The sequence below is a fragment of the Rutilus rutilus genome (assembly GCF_951802725.1).
Source record: "Rutilus rutilus genome assembly, chromosome: 1".
NCBI classification, from domain to species: Eukaryota; Metazoa; Chordata; class Actinopteri; order Cypriniformes; family Leuciscidae; genus Rutilus; species Rutilus rutilus.
In genome coordinates, this window is record NC_140209.1 from 70,677,597 (window position 1) to 70,694,249 (window position 16,653).

Sequence of the window (16,653 nt, forward strand, 5' to 3'; positions counted from 1 at the left end):
TTCTCTTTCTTCTGAATTTTATGGAGGCAACTCTGCTCAGTGTGCTCGCATCACTTTTTGCCAGCGCATGGAGTGGTTCTGGGTTCTCTGGGTGAAGATGTGAAGCCAGCAGCAGCAAACTACCAGAACTACTAGATACTTTCAATTTAAGAGTCCTGCTTGATCTGAAGAAACTGTGTGTGTGTGTGTGTGTGTGTGTGTGTGTGTGTGTGTGTCTGTGTAGAATTGCACAAACTAGATTATACTGTTCTGTCATTAGAAATGTTTGAGTTTGTGTTGAAATGGACTGAGAAAATGTACTCTTTAAAAAGACACACTCTTTCAAAACCTTTGATTTTTTTTTTTTTTTTTTTTTTTAATGTGCTTACCCGAATTTCTTTTCTCTTCTTTTTTGTTTAACCAATTGAACTGAGGTGGTTTGCAATTTGGAAGCTTATTTGAATTGTCATTTTTAACAAACACTGATTGTAATTCTTTTTTGTCACTTAACAGTGGCGTGGCACTACATTTTTGTATAAATTATAAAACAAAATATTAAAACATCTCTCATCTCTCAGGAATAAACCCCCCAAAAATGGATGCACTTTTCCACCTAATGTAAAATATCTAACATATTGACCACTCATTCATGCAGGGTTTTGGTATGTTGAGATGTTACTTAGAAGCACCCTCCATATATCATAAATGGGGAATTATTTAAAAACAAACATGTATCATTTTAATGATTAAAATTGTATTGAAGACTGCTCCTTTAAATGAGCGGTGTCGTAGAGCCTACATGAATGAAGCCACGTGATCAAACATCATATGACGTCTGATGATTTCGGTACAAGAGAAAGAGAATCCGAGCAACAATAACACATTTACACGTCTGATTTCACTCAAACACACTTTGGATTCTGGACTCACTCCACACGCGCATAGAGAAAGGCTTCTGTTGTTCAGGTGAGTCGACTCGATTATTGTTTCATGAAATGTGTGAGAGTGTTGTTGTGCTGAGTGTGCATGCACGCCTCCACTTACTGTCATATTATATCAATAGCATATATACCTAAAGCAGCTCTATATACGCGCACGTGCATTTTTGTTGATTCACAGCTGCAAACGAGCCGCTTTGTGTCGTAAACATGTTTAATAAGCGTGATTGGAATCAGAGGCGCGCAAGTCTATGGGGATTCCCTGCGTGTGTTGCTGTGAATTAGAGGTATTATAGTGACAGCTAGGGGGATGTGCAGAAATGTGTGGATTACACACACACACACACACACACACACACACACCAGCACAAAGCTGCTGTTTCATCATAAGGGCGCTGTGTGTTTCAGCACCAGGTAAGGCGCGCGTGTTTATCAATATGCAATGATGCTGTATTCAGATATATTGATTTCTGATTTGGGGAATTTGTTCTTTTATAATGCAGTTTTTCAGATCTAGGTAAATATCGGAGGGAAAGAAGATTTAATCAGAACGTAGATGCTGATTCATCATAATGCTGCTCGGTTTATGAATTTTTCTCAGCTCAGGAATCATTTGCCGAATCTATATTCCAAATTTGCGTGATGGTCTTGTGCTTTACAGTATGACTCTCAAAAACATGATTGTTAGTGGGAATATCGAATCATTTCGATTAATATAAACGCTGCTGAGCGTTTTTCAGAGACCTTTAAAAAAATACCTGTTTGAATGCTTGTGTGTTTTGCAGAGTTTAAATTCTGTCACAAGTGATTTCCGTTTTAAATTATACATTTTTGATAATTATCCTAATAATTAGCCTATCTAAGGTTGCTTTTCTGAATTTGCTTGCTGTTATAATATGATACGCATAAAACATGTATCTGAGCATCTCCAGCACTCCTTATTGCAATTAAGCATCTGTATTGAGCTGATGGTTAGAGACTGTAAAGCCTAAAAGCTTTTTAAATATTGCACATTCATTTAGGGAATATGCATGTAATGTGTGTGAATTATTATTATTTTTTTTGCAGTATAGGAGATAAACATTTGAACACAGCTCTAATCTGGCATTATATTTTGTGGAGTTTTGTATTGCTACAAAAAAAAAAAAAACACATCAAAAACAAACAAAAAAAATCATTAAACACATTAGCAGCATGCCCAATAATATGGCATATATTGTCACACTATATGATGTAGCCTAAGCTGTAACAATTGAACCTGCATTCAACTGTAAAAAGTCAAATATAAACTGTAATATCAGAAATAGTCAACAAATGTTGTAATTTAAAACATTTTACAAGTTTAGTTGCCCTGACCTGCTAATGATATGAACATGTCTTGAGAACACAGTTCAACCTTTTATCCAAATGCCATTGTGATTTTATTGTGCGCACTCGTTTACTCAACAGCTATAACACAAATATGAAGATATTGAAATTTCAGCTTGGAAGACGGAACAACAAAAAAATGATCCCGGTTTCAGAGGATTTTAAATGAGGTGTTGTTTTGTGTGGTGCACATTCATGTATTTGGACAAATTTGTGTAATGAGACTTTTGACCTAATCAGCAATGACTTTGGGCAAGCCTGAATCTGCCTGGCATTAATAAGCACGCCCTTTTGTGTCATAAACCCCATCTAGCTGTATGTAATGACACCTGAACAGATGAGCGCCTTGACATCAAGCAGCAGGGGTGTAGATTCATTTGAAAGATGTACTATGGGCTATCATTCCAGCTTTCCCTTTGTCTGTGACTGGTATTTCTGGTCAAAATGATCCACCATTCATCGGCAGAAGGTTTGCTGGGACAGGAGTTGATGCAACCTAAAGAAAGTGTTTAATGAGTGGAGGAGGTGCTCCTGAAATCTTGCGTTTCTAATGCGGTCTCTGCAGAAACAACAGTCCCTCGGTCCTCCTGAATGCAGCGCTCGGGACTCCAGGAGAGATCAATAGGGTTTTTGGGGGGTGTTGGGAGGGGTGTCTGATGAAACTCAGTGTAAGTGAGAGCGTCTTTTTTTATTTTTACCGCAGTTGTCTTTCTCTTGCTGTTGCTATGTGTTTTTCTTTCTTTCTTTCTTTGAGACGTAACACTGTGCAAGAATGTTTTATTCAAAGATGTTAATGTATAGTAGAATTAATGCAGAATAAGCCTGCATCGAAGAGCTCGAATTTAACAAACAATTGGGTTTAAAGACAAATAACTTTCATTATTTCTGCCATATATTGTATTCTAATTTTAACTAGTCTGGAATAAGACTGGAAATCTTAAGTAATTTAACCATTTTGGTTCCTATATTCTAATTTTCAGTTCCTTAACTATTATTTTTCTTTTCCCCACGTACCATGTAGGCCTACTTTCATCGAGGAAAAATCAGGTGTTCAAGAACTGTTAATGGAACCAAACAACATTTTACAATGGACGTCGCTAAACTTCAACATGCATGTCAGATCATCAGTGCTTTTTCTCAGATGACCTCTTTTAGCTGGTCAACAGGTCATTCAGACTTGTTCATTAAAGTCTCGTAATTTCACTTGTATGAAACATCTCGTGTCCTGTTCTTTCTTTTTTTTTCTAACACTGTTCTAGTACATTTGATTTGAACTCAGGTTTTTGGCCCTGCCATTTAATATTTTCCAGATTTACCCTGTATTTTAACTCAGGAAAGAAATGTTATCTTATAGTTTATAAAAGCTTTTTTTGCATTCCAAGCCTTACCCGTGTGTGCGGCCCTGCAAAATCAATACAGCATTAGAAAGAGACTCTAATCTTTTTTTACAGTGTTTGAGGGTGTCTCCAAATGTCAATAATGAATCTACCTTTCATTGAGCTCTCAAATTCAATCTCTTCACAAAAGTTGGGGTCCGGTGTGTTTACAGCTGACTAATGAGGCTTTTTTCCTGCAATGTAAGCAGGGTTGACTTTAAGAGAACACTTCTCGAGATGTTTTTGGCCAGCCCCACTCCTCTATCACTGTCTATCTATCAACAGTGCTTCCGTTGGGTTATTGACTGTTAATGGCGCTGAAACTTCAGAATAATTTGCATCTCCTTTTCACGCTCTGAATAGCCGCTAGTTTATGGCTTCCCTGCCCTCTGTGCATAAATTGATGCCCGTCTTGAAGAAACACAACCCTAGCCATCGGCCCGGTCTGATTTTTAATTTGCAGTTAAATGGTGCTCGACACACGGAGCTTGTTTGATAATTGACTTGACTCTGGTGAAGGGAGAGATGATTAGATCTGCATAAAACTACTCGTTTCCTCTTCTTTTTATCTTTTCTGGTTGCACTTGATGAGGCAGATCAGAGAGAGAGGTGCTGATCATGCATGAAATGAAATGCAGGGTTGCTAAGCCAGTGGCAGTCTTCATTAAGGGGCATCAGGGTTTCTGAGAGGTCAGCAGGTTAGAAAATGACTTGCATGTACATTAGTATCCTGAAACCTGATGATGGCTTTCACTAAATGTCTATTTCCATTATGATCGTTTACTGTACTTCTCTCTAGCTGTGCTCTGTATCATGGGCAGCACTAGGGATGGGCTAATGGAGTTTAAAGGCTTACTTTACCCAAAAATTATCATTCTGTCATCATTTACTTACACTCATATCATTCCAAACCTCAATGATTTCCTTTCTTCTGCTGCACATCGATTTCCTGTCTTCCTGAGTGGATTGGGTTTGTTGCTGATTGCTCCATATAACCTAGCTTTGTTTTTAATCTCTTTTTTTCTATCTTTCCTTGCTGTTTATATTTCTTAATATAACTTAATCATCACAATATATCTATATTGTCTGTCACATTAATCTGACATCGCTAGCTTTAATCTAAATCAGCATATGTGTTAGCATTTCGCTAACCTGTTAACCTGCCATCTGTGCTTACCATTTTTTTTTTTTCGCGCGCTGATGGGCTTTTGATGGACTTTTACGAGTCCATCAAACAACTGTGGTGAGTCGGGTCAGTAAACAAACACGGTGAGCCACAGGAGACTGTTATTGTCACTTGCACTGCCTGCCACATGTATAGTATAGCATTCTCTGTCAGCGGTGAGGGCTACACATGTGATAAATGCAGGGAGATAGACAGGCTGACGGAGAAGATTTCAGAACTAGAGACACGCATCCAAACTTTAATCGAGGATAGTAAGAGTGTAAGGGCTTTAGATATTGCTTTGGATGCGACTAGCTTAGTGAACTCTGTACATTGTTCGGTTCCGGATGTAGAGCCCGTGCAGCAGGGCAACTTGGGTGACCGTGAGACGCTGTAGTCGCGGGACAAAACACCGCTCTTCCATTAAATAGGTTCTCCCCACTCAGTGAAACACCCACTGAGAATCCTGTTTAATGTGTCCTAGTTATTGGCGATTCTATTACCAGCCACCATAGTCACATGTTTGCCGGGAGCCAGAGCGCCTGACATCAAAGCAGATTTGATGTTCGTCTCCGCCAGTCGGAGATCACCGAAATTAATGTTAAAGAGGTGTGTGAACTCGCAAGTACGATGTCAGGCACTGTAATTTGCTCTGGTCCCCTTCCTGTTCGCAGGAGTGATGAGATAGTTAGTAGACTGTCCTCACTCAATGGCTGGCTATCTAAGTGGTGTCCGCAAAATAATACAGGGTTCATTTTTGGTGAATATTTATTTTATTTTTTTCTCTAGTAATATGGCACATAGTCTTCAAGTTAACATTGACTAACTGGGGCTCAGGTCAGGAAGCAGACAGACTGGCTAAACCGACTGTCCGCTAGCTGTCTCACGTCACCAAGGTCAGATAAATCCAGTGATTGGATTGAACGAGCTCTTTCTCATGAATAAATGCTTAGAACGGCTCAAACCCAGCTGACGTAGAATCGTGCCCACAGCCAGTCACACACATCGAAGGCACGCTTCATTTACCTCACATTTAGTTTTACGTTACTTCGACTTTGCTTTTCAACCCGGAAGAACGAAATTTCTCTGAAAAATAACCAATTCCCACTTATTAATACAATTTATGAGTGCTTTTAGTGTTTTCAGTAATATGCAGCCTGTACATATTTGTTCACATCTCAAAAAATGTGTTTTGGGGGTTCATGACCCTTTAAGGTCTTCCTACGGTATTTCCCACCAAAATAAAAGCTCAATGGTTTAACGTTTGAAAGCAAAGAAATTAGGACAACCATAAATGCTAGCATTGTGATTTCACTGTTGCTCTGTAAAATAAAATAATAATAATCATGATAATACTAATTATTATTGTTATAATAACTATTCTATTAATACTCTTTTATTATTACATATTGTATTATAATATAATTTATTATTATTATTATTATTATTATTATTATTGTTAAATACTCAATTACATTAGTATAATGTCAAGTCACCTTTATTCATATAGCACTTTTTACCATACAGATTGTTTCAAAGCAGCAATAATCAAATAATGACTTTATTATTTATTAATGTGCTTATTTCAACACAGATGAATGTTTCATGCTCCTTTATTTATTATGTGAGAAGCTATCATGGAGTGATATGAGAGAGTGGTTAAGTGGTTTTACGCTTGTTATAAAGAAATACTTCACAAAAAATCAGGTATTCCAGAGAGCTGTGTGTATCTTCAGTGTTTTATTTTATTGATGGGTCACATTGTGCTGTAGAGGACAGGTAAATGGGGCAGGTCGGTGTTTCTTTAGCATAGTCGGCCCAATGGCATCCATCTGTGGACTAATCCCTGAGGCCTCGGTAAAGGAAAGCAATCATTAACACATGACACAGGGACACAAGGCCACAGCGCTTTTGTTAGCTCAGCATTTATCATATGTATGCATACTGTAATTTATGTATCATTGCATGATTGCATCCTCTAAATTTATGAATGCTGCCAAGGTTTGAAGGTTGGAAATGAACGCTCTAGTCATTTAAGTTCAGCTACACAACTTCCTAATTGGTGCCTTGGTTGGGGTCCTTGCTGAGATCAGGGTTTTTTACCCTTCATTTTGCAAGCTAGCCCAAATGTGCTGAGGATGCATTTTTCACAAGGCTGTTTCCTCTAACCACCCCCCCCCCCCATGTTCCCTTGCTCTATTTGTTCTTTTATTTCTCCTCATTTCTGTTTCTCTTCATGTATTCACCTGCCCTCTTGTTAATGCCTTAACTCAGTGTTTTCATTCAGGTTCAAGCATTCTATACTGATATTCCTAAAGCAAACAACAAACTGTGCTAATAAACACAGGGTGCTGTAATACTACAGGGGGAAAAAATCCTAATCCTAACCTTTATCTTCACACCAAAATCTTATGAATTGTTAAAATATTGGTGTCTAGGGCACCGTGAGCCTGGAGACTCAAACTACTAAATGAATACCAGGAATGATAAAGAAATAAAGTTTATTAGATACATAAAATACAAGTGATTAAAGCACAAAGCATACTTCAACCTTCCAAATTCTGCGACAGGTCATGGTTCTATAGTTCATTTTCTCTTGTTTGGGTTTAGGAAATGGAATAAAATTAATTCCATTGCCCATCCTCTCAGGATACATGGAATCAGTGTAACAAGTACCTCAGGCACATAGTTTTACCATTTTTGTAACATAAACACCATCAAACCGATGAGAGCTTTGGTTCTTCCAATGTTTCTCTATGGCACTAAAACCTAAAGATGTCCGCGTTCCAGTACCTGTGCAGCTGATTCTCAACTGCCATTGGCTCATCTGCATTCGAGGGGAGGGGCTTACCGATAGGTCAGTTGTGGTGTCCTTGGAATTCTGACAACATGTGTTGAGTCTTGCCCATGACCATTTTTGGTCTGGACACATTGGGATAACCAAAACTTATAACCGGGTGCTCCAACATCTATTTTGGTTAGGGTTAAAAACTGATGTCTCGTAGTATTGTAAAACAGGCCATATCTGTCAGGTGGGTGGAAAACCTAACCAGCTCCGGCCGCCTGCTCCTCTCTGTCCTATACCTGCAGTAGGTGAACCGTTTGAACGTGTTCTTGTGGATTGTCTGTGTCCGCACTAAATCCGGTTGTCAGTATTTATTGACGATCATGTGTGTTGCTACTCGGTATCCAGAAGCTATTCTGTTAAGGAATATTCCCTGGCCTTAAGGGCTAGATTTACTAAACGGGCAAATTAGTGCAAGACCAATAAAAGCGCTGATGGGAGTGGAAAGTTCTGCAGCTAATCTACTGATAATGCGCAAATTAAAGAATACAGCTCATTTCCATTATGACTGACACAATCTACAAAGAGCAGTGCTAATTAGCATAGGGTCGCAAACAAGCAGAATATCATCAGGTTTGGGTAATCTACTAACAACACATCCGCAGCAAATTAAAAATAATGTTGCTTGGCAAACAATATGGTCAGATAACAACTTTTCTCCCGTCTGTCTTGTGGTCTCTGTTCTCAGCGGTGCCTCCTCCGAGCAGAAACTATCGAAAGCCATGTCAAGCGCAAAATGGGTTAAGATATGCTGTTTTGGGTGGTAGATTAAAGCGATAAACCCTTTGAAGCTGTGTGTGTCTTGCAGGACGGGGCCGAGAGCCGTGGGGACGGAGCGAGACTGGTGGCACGAGTGCTAATGACACTTGCGCATTGTGTCTTATGCTGTGTTCACACCATGCACAAATTTAAATATTTGCGCGAGTAGATTACATACAAAGTCACTGCAAAGACGGGAATTGGGCGACACGGTTGCCGCAAACGCTCGATATTCGCCTCAATCGTGTCTTGTTGAAAAATTTCAAATTGAGCGTAAAATGCGCATGACACGTTGTTGCGCAAGCCAATCAGTTAACAGCTTTTTGATAAGTCCGTGCACTGGGCTCTGGTCATCCTCCAGTAGCGCTGGAAACGGCTGTCATCCAGGCGCAGTTCCTGGATTATACAGTGAAATTTACTGATTTTTGTGTGTGTGAGTGTGTGTGTGCGCCTCTGGACGGTGTTGTGAACCCAGACACCTCTGCGTTTCAGAATTGCACAACATGTACAGGGCAGCAAGAGTAGCCTAACTATCTCCAACATGGTTGATGACAAAAAATGGTAGAAAGAAATGTTGTTGTTGTTGATGAGTGTGACACTCCTAATCGAGCAATGTTTTTATTGGCGCGAGTGACACGAGAAACAAGAAACATCCCACGAGTAATCTAGAGCGAGTACTGCTTTTGGTGTGAACACACCATTACGGAGGAGCTCCGGAAGGATAAAAGGAGGAGTGACGACAGTGAAGGAGAGAGAAGGACCAGGCCTGGACTTTATGTTGTTGTTTTGTTTTAGTCGTCCATGAGGGGCTGCCGCTTTCCTTTTTATTTTGTTGTTTATGTTTTGTGATTAAAGTTTTACCTTGCCGGTTCCCGCCTGAACTACCCTGAACTTAATTTAGAACAGCTAAAGAGAGTTGTTTGGCACGACATGGAGCGGTTACGGTTAACACAATGCATATACCATGTATTAAAGGCAAAATATATGTATTAATGTGCTACTTTTTTTAAGTTAAACCAATAAATGTCATCCTTCTGCTGGAAAAGTAGTCCCTGACAATGACTGTAAACGGCAATAGGATGTTCTCAGGATGCCTTATCATCTGATAAAAAGCTAAAGCAAAAACAGATTAAAATAAATAAAAAATTAAAACAGAGACTGGAACTGTTTTTTTTTTTTTAACACAATATATGATATTTCCTCACATACATCTGTTTCTATCTTAGCAAAGTATAGTTTAAACCAGATGGGTTCATGGCAAGATGTAATACAAATAGCGATCACTGAGAATACTTATTTCTCTGAAATGAATGTGTTTTAGTTTACATCAGTTTTAAGGTCTGGATGTGGAAATGGATGTGATGTGAAGGTTTTCAAAAATAGTTATGAATGTATTTGGATGGATCATTGTGATCTGTCTTTGTTTCAGCTAACACTGCTGTAACCTACATCCAAAAGGTCCTACGGTATTGTTATGGTGGTCCGGGTCCTAAACCTTAGGGATTATTAGTCTCAAGATGGGCAGAAACTGCCTGTGGACCAATGAGAAGTCGTGTTCTTCCCGGGTACTTGAGGTCTTCTTACTCTCTAAGAGGAGTCTGTCAGTTGTCCTTGCATCCTTCACTGATGGTGTAGGACATTTGATTGTGCAAGTCCATCAAGATTTTATCAAATGTAGCACACCTTTCTCCACAGTTTACATTTACATTTATTCATTTAGCTGACGCTTTTATCCAAAGCGACTTACAATTGCTATATATGTCAGAGGTCGCACGCCTCTGGAGCAACTAGGGGTTAAGTGTCTTGCTCAGGGACACATTGGTGTCTCACAGTGGATTCGAACCCGGGTCTCTCACACCAAAGGCATGTGTCTTATCCATTGCGCCACACCACCCCGTTCTCCAACTCTCTGACAGACCCGCCATAAAACTGGGCCCTGCAGAAGGTGTGTGTGTGTGTGTGTGTGTGTAGAGAGAAAAGCATGTCTCTGCCCATGTGACAACATCCCCACTGTGACACATCTGCTTCAGTTTCATCCCCACAGAAGAATTTAATTCACAATGAGTAAATTCTTGGTGCTTCAGTTCAGTGTGTGTTGTTGCTTTTAGTTGTTATCTTCCCAGATGGCAGCAGTTTGGTGCTTCTGATACACTTTTGGTTGTTTGCAGTAACCGCTTTCTATTGCTGTGCCTTGCCTGTTACAATCCCAGAGTTTTGTCTCTGTTTTGTTTTATTTCTGAGTTGTTTTGGGAGCGCGTGTGTGTGTGTGTGTGTGTGTGTGTGTGTGTGTGTGGGAATGATGTCTCATTGGTTCCTGCAGGCTGAGATTGTTTGAATTGAGAATTGTCTTTTGCCTGTTTACTGACTCCAATTTTTGGATTGCTTGTCGACTTGTACTTGTCTGTGTAAAATAAATGTTAAAATATAGCTGCGAGCAGCGATGACGGGCCCAAGTCGGTGGCACCGCCACCCCGGTGACTTTAGGGTATCTGCGCACGACGGGCAATATGAATTTAAAACACGATAAATGCAAAAGAACCACATCAAAGTCATCTGAATACGCCACATTTATCCATGAGATCATTTAAATTTAGATGAATTTCATGTCATGGATAGGTCACTTTAAAATGAGTGCGAAGTTATCTTTTGCATAAGGACAGTTTTTAATCTCAAGGTCTTTTTTATATATTTATTAATCTAATTATTAAACTAATGAAAAAAAAAATTTGTATCATGTCTATTTTGGGTATATTGACAACGAAAGTTGTTCGGCCCGATGAGATCTATATGTGTACCGAGTTTCATATGATTACATGCAAGCATCTTTGATTTATAGACCAAGTTTTCGGATCCCCATTCAAGGGGGGGCTGTTGATTTTCATGATGGCACAGCACAACATCATGTGAGTGTAACTGCGATGGAGACTATCATCAAAAATGTCTACCATTTAACACATTTCTACTGGTTTATTGTGTCTACAAGGTATATCGTCCACCCAAAGCAACAGGATTAGTGATTTCTTCTCTTTTCACTGCAAAAAATTTTTTTCTTACTTGATATTTTTGTCTTGTTTCCAGTCCAAATATCAAAAAATTCTTAAATCAAGATGCGTAAAATGACATAGGATATTAAGTCCTGTTTTCAGGAGGAATTAATCAAAATTAAGTGAGTTGATGCTTAAAAAAGCAAAATGATCTGCCAATGGGGTTAGAAAAATAATCTTAATTTAAACAGAAACAAGATTGTTTTTCTTACCCCATTGGCAGCAAAAACTCACTTAATTTTGATTAATTTCCCCAGAAAACAAGACTTAATATCTTATGTCATTTTACTACTTGAGTCAATGCATCTTGATTTAAGAAATGTTTGATATTTGGACTGGAAATAAGACAAACATACTAAGTAAGAAAAGCATTTTTTGCAGTGTAGTACTGCTATTCAAGGCAAGCAACGGAAACGTTACATATTATCACAGTTCAGGCCCACATTATTTCTTGCCGTTCTGTTTTATGTGGTACTGTTACGCCATGGTCATGCAAGTATTTGTTTTTTGTGATATTAAAATTATTGACGAGAATCAAAAATATATAAAAAATGATTTTAAAACCTTATTTAAAGCAAAAATAACTAAATCTTTATCGTGAAATAAAATGACTCCTATCATGATATAAGATTTGGTCATATCATACCCAACGCTAATGTTGCTCATACTTAGGGTTAGTGATTTGACATGAATGATAGTGTGGCTTGTTGTAAAAAAAAAACCCGTAAAAAAACGGTAATTTTCTGGCAGCTGGGGCGCCAGAAAATTCCTGTTAAAAAACGGAAAAATACTGTAAAAATGGTCTTTCTTCCCGTTGTTTTTACGGAAAATAACTGTATATTTAACATTGGATTTCGGTAATATGATATAATGTTAATTTACCATCCTATTGAAGTATTAATATCTGTTTTTTACACTGATAACCACCAATCACAGCAGTGATGAGAGTCACATGATCAATCAAAGCTCAACATAAGCAGTTCTTCCACAAGAGAGTTAATACTAATATATATAGAAGCTGCACAGTGTCATTCACACAAACATTAAACACCATCATGGTAACACATGAAATTTTAAAAATGCAATAAACATTAATTTAACAACATTAAATGTAACATAAACCCCTAATGTACATAACTGATTAGAAAAAACGAAGAAAACTATGAAGAAACAAACATAGTTATTTCAACAAAAATACATCAAATGTGAAGTGTCACAGGGAATTGTGGGAATGTCAATTTACGGTTTTTCACTGTAAATGATACAATGAGTTGTTTTTTCACTTTCAAAAACTGTAAATTTAACGGTATGTTACAGTAAAATTACATTAAATGTACTGTTAGATCTATCACAGTTATTTACCGTATATAGTACGGAAACTTTCTGTTAACCAATTAACAGTTTTTCACTGTAGCATTTTTACAGTCTTTTACCGTTAAAATTACGATAATTTTTTACAGTGTTACAATTACTGTTTAAGCTTTTTTTTCACTTAGCGAATGATAAAATAGAACACACTAAAGTAGAACACTTGTTTTTTGTTTCAAACTTTGTTTGAAATGAACATATTCTAGATTAACATAGCAATTCACTGCATGTATTTCGATGAACTTTTGAACACAGTTGTGAGCTTGATGATCTGAGAAGTGTGTGTGTGTGTGACCGTATCTCTGTTGTTTTCTCAGACCTGTCGAGCGGGGCAGTGGAGAGCGGCTCTCGTGGTATGACTACTACAAACAAGGGAAACAAAGCACTCAAGGTACTGTATGATCAGATGATGTTTCAAACGCAAGTGTCTCCAAATCACAATTCAAAGCTTAAAGGGATAGTTCACTTTGAAATAAATTTTTGATATGTTTTAGCTTACCTCAAGGGCATCCAAGATGTAGGTGTCTTTGTTTCCACAGTAGTTTCAATTTTTATATTTTTAGGTCAAACCGTTCTTGTCTGTCAGTCATATAATGCAGGTCGATGGTCACTGTCTCAAAACACAAGCACAGAGTCCAAATTAAAACAATTCCCCATCATAAGTACACATTGATGGCCTAAGACACGAAACGAGCGGTTTGTGTGAGAAAACAAACAGTATTTATATCGTTGTTATCTCTTGAAAACAGCACACATCCAAATGATCTGACGGCGCGGGCGGGTATACATGTAGATATATACACTAGATGTCGCCTTGGCTACGGTTTCGTTCCAATGAACTGCAGTAGCGAAGGCGACATCTCGTTCCAATGAACTGCAGTAGCCAAGGGGACATCTATGTATATATCTATACCCGCCCGCGCCGTCAGATCATTTGGACGTGTGCTGTGTTCAAGAGATAACAACGATATAAATACTGTTCGTTTTCTCACACAAACCGCTCGTTTCGTGTCTTAGGCCATCAATGTGTACTTACGATGGGGAATTGTTTAATTTGGACGATGGGGAATTGTTTTAATTTGGACTCTGTGCTTGTGTTTTGAGCCAGTGACCATAGACCTGCATTATATGACTGACAGACAAGAACGGTTTGACCTAAAAATATCAAAATTGAAACTACTGCGGAAACAAAGACACCTACATCTTGGATGCCCTTGAGGTAAGCTAAAACATATCAAAAATTAATTTCAAAGTGAACTATCCCTTTAAGACAGCAGAAGAGAAGTATTAAATCACATAATAAATCACAATTTAATCATATTTTCTTTTAGTAACCGGAAACAAAGCAATATAATATTTAATATGTAATATTTTTTACAGCATTTATTATAAATCTTTGTTAATATTAGTTAATAAAAACTTGTATTCATTGTCCACATTAGTGCATGTTGGTTAACAAATTCAAATGTTTTAAAAATGTGTTAAAAAATGATGCATTTAACATCGTCAATTGTTCATTGTTAGTTCATGTATGACGTCAAAACCCGGAAGTCTAATTCGCCACTAGGTTTTTTGAGATTTATCTATGGGATTTTATCTCTCAATATTGTTTTTATTGGTTTTATAAGAACAACAAAAGTTAACAAACATAAACAACCATATCCCCCACCCTCCCCCTAAAAAAAGAAGAAGGAAAAAAGCCAGACAACATAACAAATGACATAAGTGCCTAAATAAAGTACAAAGGAGAAAGATAAATCACGTAAAGAGGGGGATCGAAATCAGCACAAAAATCATAGTAATCGATGTGTTCAAATCTTTGAATTCTGCTGTCATGTAAATGTTGGAGGAAGGGACCCCAGACCTTGGGGAAATTAATACGAGACTTTGCTTCAATATACCCTATTTTGTCAAGGTTTAAGACCGAGACCGTTACAGCAAGCCATCTCTGAAAACATGGCGGAGCAGTGGCTTTCCCATCCCTTCATATAATTCAGTTTCACTTTATTTTGATAATCCCTTTAACACATTCAGTTGACTATAAGTAACATTGCACCTACATGTCTACTAACTCTCATTAGAGTATTAGTAGAGTATTAGTAGACTGGTATGGTTAGGGTTACAATAAGTTGACGTACTTGCAAAGTTACTTATAGTCAGTATAATGTCTGTTGAGGAGCATCACAATAAAGAGTTAGCAGATATTAAGCAGACACTCTACTAATGCTCTAATGAGAGTTAGCTGACATGTAGTTGCAAAGTTAGAGTATTATTAGACTTAATATCTGCAAACTCTTTATTGTGATGCTCCAACAGACATTATACTGACTATAAGTGACTACTAGCTTTGCAATCTCTGTTACTGTAATTACTCATTATCACTGTAAAGCTGCTTTGAATCCATCTATATAGTTAAAAGCGCTGTATAAATGAAGGTGACTTGACTTGATCTGCAGGTGAAGCGAGAGCCAGGTGAGAATGGCACGAGTCTCACGGATGATGAACTGGTGTCCATGTCTGTGCGAGAGCTGAACCAGCACTTGCGCGGCCTGACCAAAGATGAAATCCTGCAGTTGAAACAGCGTCGACGCACGCTGAAAAACCGAGGCTACGCCGCCAGCTGTCGCGTGAAGCGTGTGACGCAGAAGGAGGAGCTGGAGAAGCAGAAGATCGAGCTCCAGCACGAGGTGGAGAAGCTGGTCTCGGAGAACGCCAGCATTAAAGCTGAGCTGGAGCTGCTGCGCTCCAAATATGAGGCTCTCCAGAGCTTCGCCAGGACTGTGGCCCACAGGGGTCCCGTCACGAAAGTGGCCACCACCAGCGTCATCACCATCGTCAAGTCCAAAACACAAGCACGGTCTTAATGCACTGACCCGGAGCCGTTCTGGAAGGGGATCCATCAGGCACAGGTTTACTCATGCTCAAATCTATTCAGAAATCTTCTCGACGACCATAAAAGTGTAGACCGAATCTCTCAGAAAAAGATAAAGGACTTATTATTTCTATTTTAGAGATTAATCCGTCAATTGCAAACCTTGTTGTTAATGAACAACATTTGGTTACACTTTATTTTAAGGTGTCAGTGTCACACTGTATTTATACATTTAAGTACTGAGTAATATTAATTAACTACATGTACTTACTATAGGGTTAGGGTAGTATTGGGGTTTGGTTGAGGGTTAGTTGTCTACATAATTTACTGTTATTACTATGGTAAGTACATGTAGTAACAAGGACACTGTAAAATAAAGTGTTACCCAACATTGATTATCAACATTTCAGTAATCAGATTCACGCTACAACATTCAGAAATCTACTCTTTGACCATACAAATGTAAACAGACAACACTAAAATCTCTCAGAAAAAGATAAAGGACTTTTTTTTTTAGAGATTCAATTTGTATCAATATTTCATTAATTAGAATATTACACAGACTTGAGCTTAACCCAAAAACTATTTTAAAAGTTGTAATTTAGTCACCATTATTTGGTACTAAGCCCGTGTCACTTGGTCCATAGAACACAAAAGGAGAAGTTTTTGTGCTGGTTTATTTTTCCATACAGAGAAAGCATACAGTGACCAAAGCAGAAAAGTCACTCTTCAACATGTAAACAGCCTGTGATTGAAGACACACAAGAACTGATGGCATTCGTCACTGACATCAGACCTGACGAGGGACATCTAGGCACACCAAAGTCAAATATGTGCATTAGAGATCTTCCCGGGTCCCTGGTATGATTGTAAAGCGCTGTGGGTGTACAGTAGTACGTATGAAAGCGCTATATCATGATCTGTACCCGGCATGGATCG

General features: G+C 38.3%; 1 protein-coding gene across 3 annotated transcripts; it reads left to right on the forward strand.

Moving 5' to 3' along the window:
- The first annotated feature begins 784 nt into the window (after positions 1 to 784).
- On the forward strand, positions 785 to 15,825 carry mafga (v-maf avian musculoaponeurotic fibrosarcoma oncogene homolog Ga). 3 transcript variants are annotated; one of them, XM_084418809.1, is made up of 3 exons: positions 785 to 945; positions 13,160 to 13,233; positions 15,299 to 15,825. In XM_084418809.1, the coding sequence occupies exons 2-3, from the start codon at positions 13,198 to 13,200 to the stop codon at positions 15,704 to 15,706; spliced, it is 444 nt and encodes a 147-aa protein (XP_084274935.1). In that variant the 5' UTR covers positions 785 to 945; positions 13,160 to 13,197; the 3' UTR covers positions 15,707 to 15,825. The 3 variants fall into 3 exon arrangements, with proteins under 3 accessions (XP_084274935.1, XP_084274934.1, XP_084274936.1); XM_084418808.1 differs by lacking the exon at positions 785 to 945 and adding an exon at positions 1,028 to 1,331; XM_084418810.1 differs by lacking the exon at positions 785 to 945 and adding an exon at positions 10,361 to 10,375.
- Positions 15,826 to 16,653: the final 828 nt, after the last annotated feature.

Coding starts and splice junctions, on each gene's coding strand:
- mafga (XM_084418808.1), top strand. CDS start 1,238: ATGTGTGGATTACACACACACACACACACACACACACACACACCAGCA. Junction 1,332..13,159: donor GCTGTGTGTTTCAGCACCAG/GTAAGGCGCGCG, acceptor TTGTTTTCTCAG/ACCTGTCGAGCGGGGCAGTG. Junction 13,234..15,298: donor AGGGAAACAAAGCACTCAAG/GTACTGTATGAT, acceptor CTTGATCTGCAG/GTGAAGCGAGAGCCAGGTGA.